This window comes from Daucus carota, chromosome 6 (genome assembly GCF_001625215.2).
Source record: "Daucus carota subsp. sativus chromosome 6, DH1 v3.0, whole genome shotgun sequence".
Lineage (NCBI taxonomy): Eukaryota > Viridiplantae > Streptophyta > Magnoliopsida > Apiales > Apiaceae > Daucus > Daucus carota.
The window spans coordinates 23,743,294-23,756,714 of NC_030386.2; the positions used below are offsets into that span (position 1 = coordinate 23,743,294).

The following is a 13,421-nucleotide window of genomic DNA, read 5'->3' on the forward strand; positions in this document are numbered from 1 at the left end:
GTATTTCAACTTATTTTCGGATTCAGAATTCGGAACTTGATTTGTTTTTTTTACAAAAGGCTCGGGATTTGACCCGGGTTGCCAGAGTTAACGTCCCTTCGCATTTGATAACAACTAATGATGCAACATAGTGAGTATTGTTTACTATTATTTTATAGTTTTCAGGATATTTTGCAAGGTTTAATTACCTCGAGTATTATATTATAAATATTATATATTATAATAATTATAATATTAACATTAAGTTTTGTTATATTTCTACAAAAGTTATAAAAGAAATTCTTAAGCCCAAAATGGGCTATTTTATAAAACAAAACGATACTGGGCTGGACTCATTAGCCTAACAAGATTTTCGCCAGGTATAGTTGGGATACAAATAACATCCTCTAAAACAAAAATTGAATTATTTAATTTTGATCTGGCCCGTTATTTGACTTGAGTTTGAAAATCCAATTTCTCATTTTATAAATCAGCAATAGTTTTTCCATATCATTTATGTATATAATTTATAAGTCCAACTTCTCACTGAAGTTAAAAATTCTATTTTTATTTTATTATTATATTAATAATTTTTATAATTAATAAATTGTAAACAATAAAAGAACTTTAAATCTAAAATCTAAAAAATTACTTTCATTTATGAATAAATTCTCCCTTTTTTTTTTTGAAACAGAATAAAACCAAGTCAAAAGGGATGATAAATTCATAAGCCTCAAAATGGGCCATCTTGCAAACCAAAATGGTACTGGGCTGGACTCATTAGCCTAACAAGAATTTCGCAAGTAGTTAAGCTGGGCTACATCATGCCAGGCCCGCTATAAATATCGTGCATATGTATTGTCCATCCTTTAGGGTTATATATATCTTTCAGAGTCCCGCCGCTGCAAAACCCTAATTTCACATAGCTCAAGCACTCTTCTTCTTCTCCAATGGTGAGCCTCTTCTCTTATCATCTATCTCTATCTGCATCTATTATCATCTTCACTTACATTTCGCTTTATTCTCGATCAATTGGAAATCGTAACCTAGAAATGGTTGTAATAATCTTTCAATAAGTTTTAATTTCTCGTTGATTCTTCATTTTTGTAATTACATACATGTATCCTACACTTACAAATCTACGTGTGTATATATGTTAATACTGTATGTAATTTACTTGTTGTTTGATATGTAGGCTCCAAAGAAAGGTGTGAAGGCCCCTGTTGCAGCGAAGAAGAAGGCGGTATGAATTTTCTCTTCGCGTGTTGTTTTAGTATATGTGTGTAGATTTGTGTTTAGTGTGAATTTGTTTAAGTATAGAGGGGGATGTTTAAATGTATTGGAATTGTGATTTTAGGATAAGGTGATGAATCCGCTATTCGAGAAGCGCCCGAAGCAATTTGGCATTGGAGGTGCTATCCCTCCGAAGAGGGATATGCACAGATTTGTTAGATGGCCAAAGGTTGTTCAGATTCAGAGGAAGAGAATGATCCTCAAGCAGCGCTTGAAGGTCCCTCCTGCTTTGAATCAGTTTACTAAGACCCTGGACAAGAATCTCGGTCAGTGAAGCTTATAATTGTGTTTTAATTCGTGTTGTATTGTTTAATTACAGTTATATACTTGATGAGTGGAATGTATTGTTTGTATGATGCTATGTGCGGTTTATGACTAAGATTATGCTAGATGTTGCTTAGTTAATTGGGGAATAGGGTAGTAGCTCTTGATGGAATCAAGTTATTGTTGCTATCTGTATGTGCAAAATATTTGTGTTTATATTAAAGATTTAAGAGAAGAAGAAAGTATTATTGAAGAGGATTTGAATGGAACCATGTTTGAGGAAAGTAGAACATAGGTGCAGGCATGCCTCTGTAAGTGTCAATTTTGGGCACTAAGAGCTTATCATTATGTTGTTTTGATGGTCTGTTGATGGATATTTCAGTAGTGAGAAACCTGACAGTAGCGAGTTTTGGTGTTGATGCTTAATTTATAGCTTTATGACCTGTTAAAATGCAGCAACAAACCTGTTCAAGATGCTGCTTAAGTATCGCCCTGAAGACAAGGCAGCAAAGAAAGAGCGACTTTTGAAAAAAGCGCAGGCTGAGACCGAAGGCAAAACTATTGAGTCCAAGAAGCCAATTGTGGTGAAGTATGGTCTTAACCATGTCACCTACCTAATTGAGCAGGTTCCTTCCTTAATTCTCTTGCTTGCCTCCCATCTAAAGTCTGCATTGAATTATTTTCACTTTGACATTTGTTTATATGATTTTGCAGAATAAAGCGCAGCTAGTAGTTATCGCTCATGATGTGGATCCAATTGAATTGGTTGTCTGGCTTCCTGCACTATGCAGGAAGATGGAAATTCCTTACTGCATTGTGAAGGGCAAAGCACGACTGGGAACAGTAAGTTCAATGTGGCAATTTCCGTAACATGTATTAGAAAGGTTGATTGCAAAACTGTTTTGGATCTAAATATGCTCATTGTTACTAGATTGTTCACAAGAAAACTGCATCTGTATTGTGCCTCACAACTGTGAAGAATGAGGACAAGATGGAGTTCAGCAAAATCTTGGAAGCTATTAAGGTGCATATATAATGAATATAGCTCTCACTGAACAGACGACTGATTTATTATCTAACGTTTGATTATGTTGACACAAGTAAATAATATTTTTTATGATTTATTATCTAACGTTTGATTATGTTGACACAAGTAAATAATATTTTTTATGTGACTGCAGGCAAATTTCAATGATAAATACGAGGAGTACCGCAAGAAGTGGGGAGGTGGTATCATGGGTTCGAAATCACAAGCCAAAACAAGGGCCAAGGAGAGGATCCTTGCTAAGGAAGCTGCTCAGAGGATGAATTAAGATGCTTCTATATTTTATGGTTCCCCTCAATCTGTTGGATTGTTTAAATTTTCATCTAGATTTTCTGTAAGACATAATATTTTTCAAAGGCAGAGTCGAGATATGTTTGTTACCTTTTTGTTTTAGACTTGAATGGATGATTGGTCTTTGCCCAAAATTAGTCATTTTTCGGTTTAGAATAGCTTGTTGGTTAAACTTGTGAAACAACTTTGGGCAACTGTTTTTTATCAGTCTAGACTTCATGCTTCAACCATGAGAATAATAGAGCAACTTAAAAACGGTGTTCAAACTGTTTAAAGGGACATGGATGCTTCGTAACATTGACCAGATTGTTGTAATGATTTAGGATTAATATGCTCTTGGCCACCACAAAATTTACATGCTGCTCGATGTGAAAATTTTGCAGTAACAAGTGCCAAGAGTTCTTAATTCTTTGAATGTACACATATGCATAGTAGTACAATTTGAAGTTTAGAGAGCAGAACAATGACGGACATCCATAGATGTTTTGCCACCCTATCTCTGTGAACAATCTTTTGGTGGTATACCTCGCAATATCTGCTGGGAACCTTAAACTTAAACTAGAACAGCTTAGGTTACTCTCCACATAGAAAAGCTTTCTGAAGAATAGACAGTTACGTTTAGATATGTATATTGCTCTTGTTTTTCTTCAATATAATCAAAGAGAACCGGAGAATATGAAACAGAAATAAACTGCATCAAATTCCTGTTTCACTTTTTAAGGAAAAGGCATGCATCATAACAATTGCCTCTAGGAGCCATATAAAATTCTGCTTCGCACGTATCATACGCTGAAACGCACCATCTCACGACTTTTATCTCTGCACCGACCGAAGAATCTGTTCGATGAGGTCTGGTTTTGCTGAAGCTGAAAGTGAAGCCAAAAGTTCGGCTGCTATTGCATGGAGGACTGAAGGCGAGTTATCAGAAAACCACTGCATGTGTTCAATGGCCGGTGCAAGCTCCCCAGCATCAGCCATGCACTTCAGCATCATTGCATGGGTGTTGGCATGTTTTACATCATTGTAACGACCACGAAGCAATTCACAAGCATCCGAAAAATAACCTGCAATGAGAATATATAAGTATCTAGTTGCAAGTCATGTAACAACACATTATTCTTAAAGTATATAATCGTACCTTCTTTACATAGGAATAATACGAATGAATTCAATACGTTCCATGCAAGTGTCTCATCACGATTAATGGACTCTATAAAGACTTCAAGAGCCTTCTTTATCTCTTTCTCTGCACAGAGTCCTTCAAGGAGTGATATGTATGTGGTATTATCAGGCTTTACCCCTTTATCCAGCATTTTGTAAAAAATCCGGTGAGCTTCTTCTGCCTGGCCTATCTTTGAAAACTTTCCGATGAGAGTGTTGTATGTTCTTAAGTTTCCTTCACAGCCATTAGCAAACATCTCATCCCACAGTCGTTTTGCAGGACGAATAAGATCTTCTCGGCAACATGCTTCCATCAGTGAATTATATAGTGATATATCAGGAGGCAGACCTTTCTTTTTCATCTCTTGGAGAGCCTGATAAGCTTCTTTAACTCTTCCAGCGTGGCACAGGAATGATACTTTCAAGTTGTAGGTTTCAGAATCAACGAAGTACTCTCTGGCGGACAAAATCTCAAAAGCTTCCAGCAACTCCTCAATTTTCCCATGTTTGCACAAGCTCCTGCTCAAGTTGCTCATTGCAGAAATAGCTGGTAATCTTTGCTTCTCAAGCATAAAATTTAAAAAGTATATTGCAGAACTAGGATCAATACTTGACACTGATCCGATCAAAGCATTAAGAACCTCTTCCTCGACAGAGAAATTACCACCAACAATAATTTCACCCAAATCCTTTGCTTCACATATCATTCTCTCTGAAATCAAAGCATATATAAACTCTTTATAATCATTAGCCCTCGGTGCCACCCCGAATTTTCTCTTCCTCTTCAACACCTTCTCCACATCAACCACATCTCCCGTCACCTTTTTTAGCGTTTCAGCAACAACTCTATACGCCATAAAATCGGGCTTACAATTTCTTGCCCTCAACTCATCAAGCACACAAACCGCCTCTTTCACCCTACACTCCGAACACAAACCATGAACAACTAAAACCGCCAAAACTGACCCATTAAAACCCGAACCAATCTTCCTAACCTCATCCAACAACCTCAACATCTCCCTCAACTCCCCATTCCTACAAAACCTCCACAAAAACAAGCCAACCCCAAGGGTACTAAACTCCACACTTCTCACAAGCATTTCATCAAACACCTTCCGCGCATCCCTCAAATTCCCCTCAGACGACAATGCAGCCAGCAGCAGATTACATATCTCCGCCCCAAATTGACACCCCAACTCCTTGAAAATAAAAAACGCCTTCTGGGTCTTCTTCGATACGATATACGAGTGCATAATCGAGACATAAACACCCGGTTCGAGCTCGACATTTCTCGATTTCACCTGACTGAAAACTTTATCCACATCATTAAATTGACGGGAAATATATAGTGATTTGAAAATAGATTGATAGGACATAGAGGAATGAGAAAAGCCGGGTTGTTGAGAAGCCCAGTTGAAGAAGCCATAAGCAAGAGAATGGTGGGGGAGGAGCAACGGGTCAATGACTCGGGCGACGAGTGATGAGGTGAGTGAGTCACGGCAACCGAGTTGGTGGAGAGTTTGTTCGAGTTGGGGAGTCCATGCACGAGTTGGATATGATTTGTTTGAGGCAGAAATTAATGATCGGCTTATTAGATTAGCAAGCTCACTTGTTGATTTTTTCATAATTGATTTCAGTGTCACTCATAATGCACACACTGAATAAATATATGAAGCTGAATAAATATATTAAGAGTCTCAGGCGGTTTCCAAAACAACCAAAATGTGAGGGGGGTTCCAATTAGTTGAAATGTTGAAATGTGTTAAAATGTTGTATTAGATCAGATGCAGTTGAAAGGATAGACATTAAAACTCCACAAGAAGCCTGCAGGCCAGTTACGACTCCTCCATCGCGTCCAACCAAGGAAGCAATGATGAAAAGACCAGCCGCGCCCAAGCTCCAGTATGCGAGGCAAGTACCATATGAGGAAAGAATATAAGAGCAAAGGACCAAATACCATTTGAGCCTGTGGGGCGGAAAGATTTGTAACATGACAAAATTAGATATCATAGACGTCTGTGAAAACATACATGCCTGCATTTAGATAACAACTCATTGGTCTTTTGATGCGCAAGATTTATGTTGGAGATGATATGTAACGTTCACAGATAACATACCAGGAAAACACAATGAAAGTAGAGCTGTACAGGTATGCATTCATTCAGCAACTCATGACACACACTAATCTCAACCGGATTTTTGCATGTTCTTGCGCCATAAACACTATTACATTTACACTACCATTTATGCATGTTTATCATACATTATACTATGTTAAATACACGTGAAAACTAGAGAGGCAATAATTCAATGCAGCAATCATGTTGTACATCTCAAATGAGTTGGCCTTATTATACTAGTCCTAAGTGTTCCCTAGGCATTAAAAAATCCGGTTGTTCAGCATAATCACTATATAAACTTGTACACCCGTTTAGATAAGAGAAAAAGAAGAAAGAGAAGTAAAAGAAGAAAGAGAAGTATAAGTACATAAACTTGCAAGGGGAATGTGATCTCATAAGAGTTTTTGGAACAAATTCTGGTCATTGAAACCTCCAGGTAAAGTTACTCATTTTCTTTGACGCGTATGTACTGGATGCTTACCACCTGCATGTGCTTTATCAAGTAAAAAAGTTGTTCAAAATGCGCAATGTCCATGGTGTTGAAGTGCTATAGCAACGGATACTTATTGTAGAGAACCATTCCCTCTAAAAGCTTAAGGTGTTAGAGGAGGCCCTTTATGGATCTTATACTTATATTTCAACACTCCCCCTCACTCGAAATCCCATTTTCTGGGTTGAGGAGTGGATCACGGGCGTCCATCTTTGGGGTATAAATTGCCTTCGTGTCCATTATAAATTGTGAGAATATTGGGGGGTGGCAGGGGCTCGAACCCGAGACCTCCCGCAAACCTCGCTCTGATACCATGTCACAAGTCAAGATGCAAAAAGTATGTGTATATTTAGCTAGAGAAAATGTAAAACTCCATTGATAAACTTCATGTTTGAGCTACAGAGAATATCTACATATATGAGGAGAATGAAAAACTTATTGTGCAAGATATGTTACGCACTACTCTATGTACCCCACGTGTAACAAACATTTAACAAACTAATAATTATGACTGTTGTCTTTGCTGAGCTGGCTTGATGGCTGATGCGTCGACTGACGTGTCTTCACACTTATTTTCTTGAGACGTTGCTGAGCTGTATAATCTAACACTTATGTATTATTTACTTGCGATTTTGCACGTACCGTTTGGGCTATGACAGGAGTGCAAAAAGGGTTACAAGTGTTAGTTGTTACCGCATGTGTCAGCTCTTAGCAGTTTTCTTAAGACGTTTGAAATGTGCACAATGGAGCAATGCGTGCAAGTTGGGATGATTACCTGGGGATTATGGAGTAGAAGAAATAAATGGGTCTAGGAGCGAATTAAAGGTTCTGCATTTGGAGTAAAAGCTTGCTGCAGTATGGTGGGAGCATGGTCTCAAGGGAGGCTGAAGCCATCAGGATGAAGGAAGCTTTGTCATGGGTACTTGCCAGGATAACAAATACTATGTGAATAAAATTATAAAAACCTTGCAAGTTTGTGTGCAAATACAATTTTATACGAACAATCATCTATAACAAATATTATATACCTTCCATGAGAGGACTAGGTGTCTGATCACATTATAATAAACAATGTCCAGATCAAAATTAACAAAATTTTCATCCAATTTATTTAATTTTATAACTCAATCATAATATTCATATGTTAAGAATAAAGATCAGCGTGATCCATTATATCAAATATTTGACATCCGCGTCAAAATGGTTTATATTCAAATTCAAATAAATTTTGTTTAATCATTAATATAAACTTGATATAAGAGATAATTAATTACGCTTATCCACTCTTTAACTCCCAACTAACAAGGAAATAGTGCAGAAAAACAAAATACACTAATGGTGCGTGGCGTTCCAATTTTTTGAAGTCAAATCGAAGCAGCCACAAGTGTAAGTTGACAGCACCCCTAGATTGACTCTGTGACTTTTGCTTTAATATTAAAATAATAATAATGCGTCCTCTGATTATCCCCACGTTTTCTGGTCTTTGTTCCTAGTGGAGTTCATAGTACAATTCAATAGCAGTCCATATTGGACTATGGTCTTCCCCTTGTGAATTAGTTTTTCAATTCACTCGGAAAATGTTTATAACAAATTTCATATACAATTATATATCTTTCTAAAAGACAATGTGCAGTAAATTGATAAATTTATACAATTTTTTTCCTAATATTAATTTTAATTAACTACTAATGATCTTGATACATTAATAAAATTTAATTTATTAATGGATGCGATGCTGTACATATTATTCACAGATTGAACTATCTATGTATATTTAATTTTCTTATCAAGATCGATAAAAAATTAAATTAAATATATCATACATATTATTTCTCTCAAAACATCATAAATCATAATCCTTTTAAAATTATAATAATATTTAAAATATTGGAAAAGCGGAGTAGAAAAACCCAAACCAGGTTACTTGTTTTCACCGCCGTGCGGCTGTACACTCCAAGTCTCCAACGTTTATATATACGTGTGTGAGCAAATAATAATCCATTTAGTTGCTTACATTTAATCCAAAAAACATGGCAACTCCGACCAAGAAAGTGCTGCTGACATCAAACGGCGACGAGATCTCTCAGAATATTGCTTACCATTTAGCCAAACAGGGTTGCTGGTAATCTCATCTTCTCAATTTTCATTTTCATTACTCTGTATTTGCACAACACTACTTACCAGATTATGAGAACCCTATCAATTTTGATAACTGATTTGTTTATGCACGAGGGTTTATATATGTGTTATAATTAAGCTATGGTCAAGCTGATTTGAAATTTGGTTTGTGTGTGTTTGATTAGGTTGGTTTTGTTGGGGGATGAGAGTTCTTTGAAGAAAATTGCTGACAAAATAACGGGGAGTTTAAAGGGTTTTGTAAAGGTTGAGGTAGTGGGAGTGGATATGGAAGATGAGAATGAATCGACTTTCGATCTTGCGGTTGATCAGGCTTCGAAGGTTTTGGGTGGTTTGGATTCATTTGTCAGCTGTTATTCTTATGAAGGTAATCACTTTGTTTATGTAATCAGCTGTTTCTTGTTAATTTGTGGGTTTGTTCTTACTTTTTTTGACAGTTTGCGTATTTTGAAGTATCATCTGTGACTGTGTTAGGGATAATAATGTCTAGCACAACCAAGACCCCAACTCAAAATTCGATAATGGAACGATTTTGTCAACAGGATTATGATCCGAATAACTCACTTATGTGAAGTTTATACTTTTTTGACCTTTATCAAGTTTTAGTGCGTTTTGGCAATCAGATTATGATTCGAATAACTCACTTATGTGAAGTTTATGATTTTTTGACCTTTATCTAATCATTTTTATCAAATTTTAGGTCATTTTAGAACAACCTCAGGTTCACTGGTTACGGGCTATCAACACAAACTGGAATCTAATATTACTATCCCTAATGTATTAGAGCAACTTTAATCTTGAGAGTCAAAAAAACCAATTGTGGTAAGATTAAAGTTTCTGAACATTTTGATCATGACACTATATATATATAAAATGAACCTTTACTAGGTGATGAAAGTGAATTTCTTGTTCTCGACTACGATACTTGTATAATTATTTTAGTACAAGTCTCATCTCAAAAGTCAAAACTACTTTGTCTACACTTGAAACTGTATTATCACTTGTCCTGCAATTCTTTCTTTCTGAAAACTCTTTTGCTCGATTTGAGGATAGTTGATATCAACACCTATGGCAAATGATACTCTTTTGGTTTATGCTTCTGTGCAGTTGGCCAGTATTTTAGTTTTCTTGTATGTGTGTGTTTATGAAATTAAAGAGAATATGGTGTTGTCCAATAGAAGAGAGGTAACTTTGTAAATGGGTGTTTGTGTATTTTCAGGAAAAAGAAACTAACAATTAAAATGTAGTGAATTCTGTTATTTTATAGGTATCGAGCTGGAAATATGTTAAAAGTAAACATCCCAGGACACTTTTTTAAATAGGCATTCTTCATTATTTGTATCATAGTAAGCATTTTATTATAAATAGAGTGGGTAATACAGAAAGGACTCGTAGTCTCAGTATCTTACATTAGGCTGGGGTGAAGTAAGAGATATGGGTGAGTTGATAATTTCAATTGGCAATATGTTTGCCTTTTCTGTTTACCAAATAATTAGATATACATTTCTGAGTATGCAATTTCATAGTCTCAGCATCTTACATTAGGTTGGAGTGAAGTAAGAGATACGGGTGAGTTGATAATTTCAACTGGCAATATGTTTTGCCTTTTCTGTTTATCAAATAATTTGATATACATTTGTGAGTATGGTCAGGTTCCTAATATGCAATTTTTATGTAAGTTTGGTAGGTCTATATCATTGCTCGATATAATTTAGCTACTGACAGAAATGGGTATCCCTAATTTTAATATCGAGGCAGTATTTGGTTTCTGTTGAAGGGGAACTACTACTTATCTATACCCTTGAACTTCTTTTCATTAAATTATTCTATATCTGTACCAACAATTAGTGAGACCCTTTATTTATTAGAGCTTTAATATATATTTAAATATCATTTGATATGGAATACTATTATTGACATGTATGGTAAACTAGCATAAGGTTATACAAGGCACCCTTGTGATTTAGTACATCTTTACGACTTTACCATCAACTGTACTATAATAAAATGATTAGGTGCTAGAAAGAGCCCACTAACTACTTAATCTTCTAGCTTCAGTTTACCTGAAACTGAAGATATTCAGGCATTTGAAAGTTTGAATCATAAAAACCATAGTACACATGATCTTTCTTTTTGCATAAACTTCTCAAAATCATGGTGCAAGAGAATATCAGTAAATTTGCTTATACATAATGCTAAATATTTAAGACAGTTGACCTCATTGAGCATGGTGGACACTTCCACTGGTGAAGTCTAAAGTATTTGTATGACTTTTTCTCTAAAATTATTTTTTAAACTTCACTATAGCTTAATAATAGATCATTATATATAATAGTGTTAGTCATGTTAATTAACCTATATATTTTGATATGTCCTTTCACTTATCTGATTGCAATCTTGAAAAGGTGCATATTCAATTTCTTATTAACGAAAATTCGTAACCTTTTATGGCACTAAGAATATCTAATATGAAACAGGAAAGATGCAAGATCCTCTGCAGCTATCAGGAGATGAGTTTAAAAAGATTGTTAAAATAAATTATATGTCAGCATGGTACCTGTTTAAAGCTGTTGGGAAGCGACTTCGGGATCAGAAAACAGGAGGTTCTGTTGTGTTTGTAACCTCATTAATAGGTGCCGAGAGAGGGTTATACCCTGGAGCTGCTGCATATGGTTCCGCTTTGGCGGGAGTAAATCAATTAGTTCGGGTAAGAATTTTTTTTATAATAATACTTCAAAATTTATATTTGTGAAAGTTGTCTATTGATTTATATGCCTAGTTAGCTACATGTCTCAGAATAGTGGTTGGATGACCAAATCTAGACATTGCTATATTTATAACCTTGTGTACTAGGCCAACCAGTTTTTTGGAAAAAAAGTTCATATCAATCTCATGTACAAGATCATGATTGAATGTCCATGTTATGTTCACTGCTTTTTTGGTCATCATTAGATTTCTCATATGGCTTGTCTTTAGCTTCCACTAGGCACATGTTCCCCTTTTACATGTAGGTCATAGCTAGGGGTGGAAACATCAACAACAGATGTGTCTATATATAATCAAATGTTGGGGTATTTCGCTCCCAAAACAAGACAATATCTGCTATCAATCGCAAATGAATATATTGTCGGAAGATATATTTCAAAAGCAGACTTGTTTCCTTCATTACAAGCCAATGTTCTATGAGACTCTTCAGCTGATGTCTTCCTGCTCCCCTTTCTCTCTCAACTATTTATTACATCTATATGTAGCATATTTAGCATCACTTATCTGCTCAATGTGTATCATCCAAAACTTCATTCTTATGACAGTCAAGATGGTGCCACCTGCACCGTTGTTATGCAGGTGTAGTGATGAAGTTTGTTAATATTAGAAGAATTAATATCAAACAAGGCCATTTCAATTCTGTTGCACAGTCTGGAAAAAATGCATAGATGACAGCAAGTATAGAGAAGAATAGCTAGTTATATAATAGTGAATGCATACTACATACATTTCCCATATAAAAGTATATTATAAAAGGCTTGTGGGTGATATTTTGTCGCTGTCGAATGTCTTGATGTGGCTTATATGGTGTGATTTTATGTCTAATAATTGAACTTAGGCATGCCAGACGTTTTTGAACAATCGGTTCCCAAATACTATTAATATTAGTATATCTACTGATCTTTATCTATACAATTCTGTCATATTAATGTATAATTAATATAACTATCTCTTTTGATAATCAATATTTTCAGACTGCTGCTCTGGAGGTCGGGAAACACCAAATCAGGGTTAACAGTATTGCACGTGGATTGCATCTAAATGATGAGTTCCCTGTCTCAGTTGGGAAAGAGAGGGCCGAAAAGATGGTGGCAGATGCTGCACCACTAAACAGGTGGCTTGATGTTAAAGATGATCTCGCCTCGACTGTCATCTATTTGATAAGTGATGGTGCACGCTTCATGACTGGCACGACCATCTTTGTCGATGGCGCACAATCTTTGGCAAGACCTAGAATGCGATCATTTATGTGAATTTGCAACAAGTTTTGCAGACTCATTGTGCAAGTTCTAGTGACAAAACCGCTACGAACCAAAATGGCAATGTCGTCTATTATGTATTCATCACTATATGTTGTAATGACTTTTCACTAGAAATTTGTTCATGTCATGGATTTTGTATCACGGTGATTCTTATTAATGAGTATTGTAGTTATTGTATAAGAAAATGATATCGTGTTGTTTGACTGGAGAAATGAAATCAAGGGATCGCTGTACTTCTTTCGGTGAGAAGTTCAAAAGTTCAAAATCCCTTCTCCTTTTTACATGTTTCTGTAGTTGGTTGGATGGCACGGAACTTAAGTTGGCATGAGACTCAAGTTTAAAAATTTATCCTTCTGAATTGTTGACCATCAATTTATCCTTCTGAATGTTTAAAAATTTAAATTTAATTATAGGATAGGATTCTGCAGCAGAACCTTGCATGCAAAAAATGTCAATATCTATGTATTACTCCCTCCGTCCCATTTTAGTTGTCACATTTGGTTTTGTGCCGGTCAAATTGACCCATGTTTGACTGCAATTTATTAATATTTTATCAATTGAAAAAATAAAAAAAATATGTTACCGGAAATAACTTTTAATCTACTTTAAGATGT

General features: G+C 35.6%; 3 protein-coding genes across 3 annotated transcripts; 2 read left to right on the forward strand and 1 right to left on the reverse strand.

Annotated features, from left to right (window-relative positions):
* Positions 1 to 814: 814 nt before the first annotated feature.
* Positions 815 to 2,961, forward strand: LOC108227927 (large ribosomal subunit protein eL8y). The gene is made up of 7 exons (XM_017403327.2): positions 815 to 932; positions 1,175 to 1,222; positions 1,337 to 1,538; positions 1,993 to 2,162; positions 2,251 to 2,379; positions 2,468 to 2,560; positions 2,718 to 2,961. Exons 1-7 carry the CDS (start codon positions 930 to 932, stop codon positions 2,847 to 2,849), a joined length of 777 nt encoding a protein of 258 aa, XP_017258816.1. The 5' UTR covers positions 815 to 929; the 3' UTR covers positions 2,850 to 2,961.
* Positions 2,962 to 3,541: 580 nt separating this feature from the next.
* LOC108227925 (pentatricopeptide repeat-containing protein At5g14080) lies at positions 3,542 to 5,762 on the reverse strand. Its single transcript, XM_017403323.2, has 2 exons — positions 4,011 to 5,762; positions 3,542 to 3,936 (listed from the first exon to the last, which is right to left on the reverse strand). The coding sequence occupies exons 1-2, from the start codon at positions 5,656 to 5,658 to the stop codon at positions 3,686 to 3,688; spliced, it is 1,899 nt and encodes a 632-aa protein (XP_017258812.1). The 5' UTR covers positions 5,659 to 5,762; the 3' UTR covers positions 3,542 to 3,685.
* A 2,818-nt stretch (positions 5,763 to 8,580) lies between these two features.
* On the forward strand, positions 8,581 to 13,090 carry LOC108192777 (uncharacterized). The gene is made up of 4 exons (XM_017359261.2): positions 8,581 to 8,765; positions 8,947 to 9,146; positions 11,257 to 11,486; positions 12,520 to 13,090. Exons 1-4 carry the CDS (start codon positions 8,674 to 8,676, stop codon positions 12,796 to 12,798), a joined length of 801 nt encoding a protein of 266 aa, XP_017214750.1. The 5' UTR covers positions 8,581 to 8,673; the 3' UTR covers positions 12,799 to 13,090.
* The last annotated feature ends 331 nt before the right edge of the window (positions 13,091 to 13,421 follow it).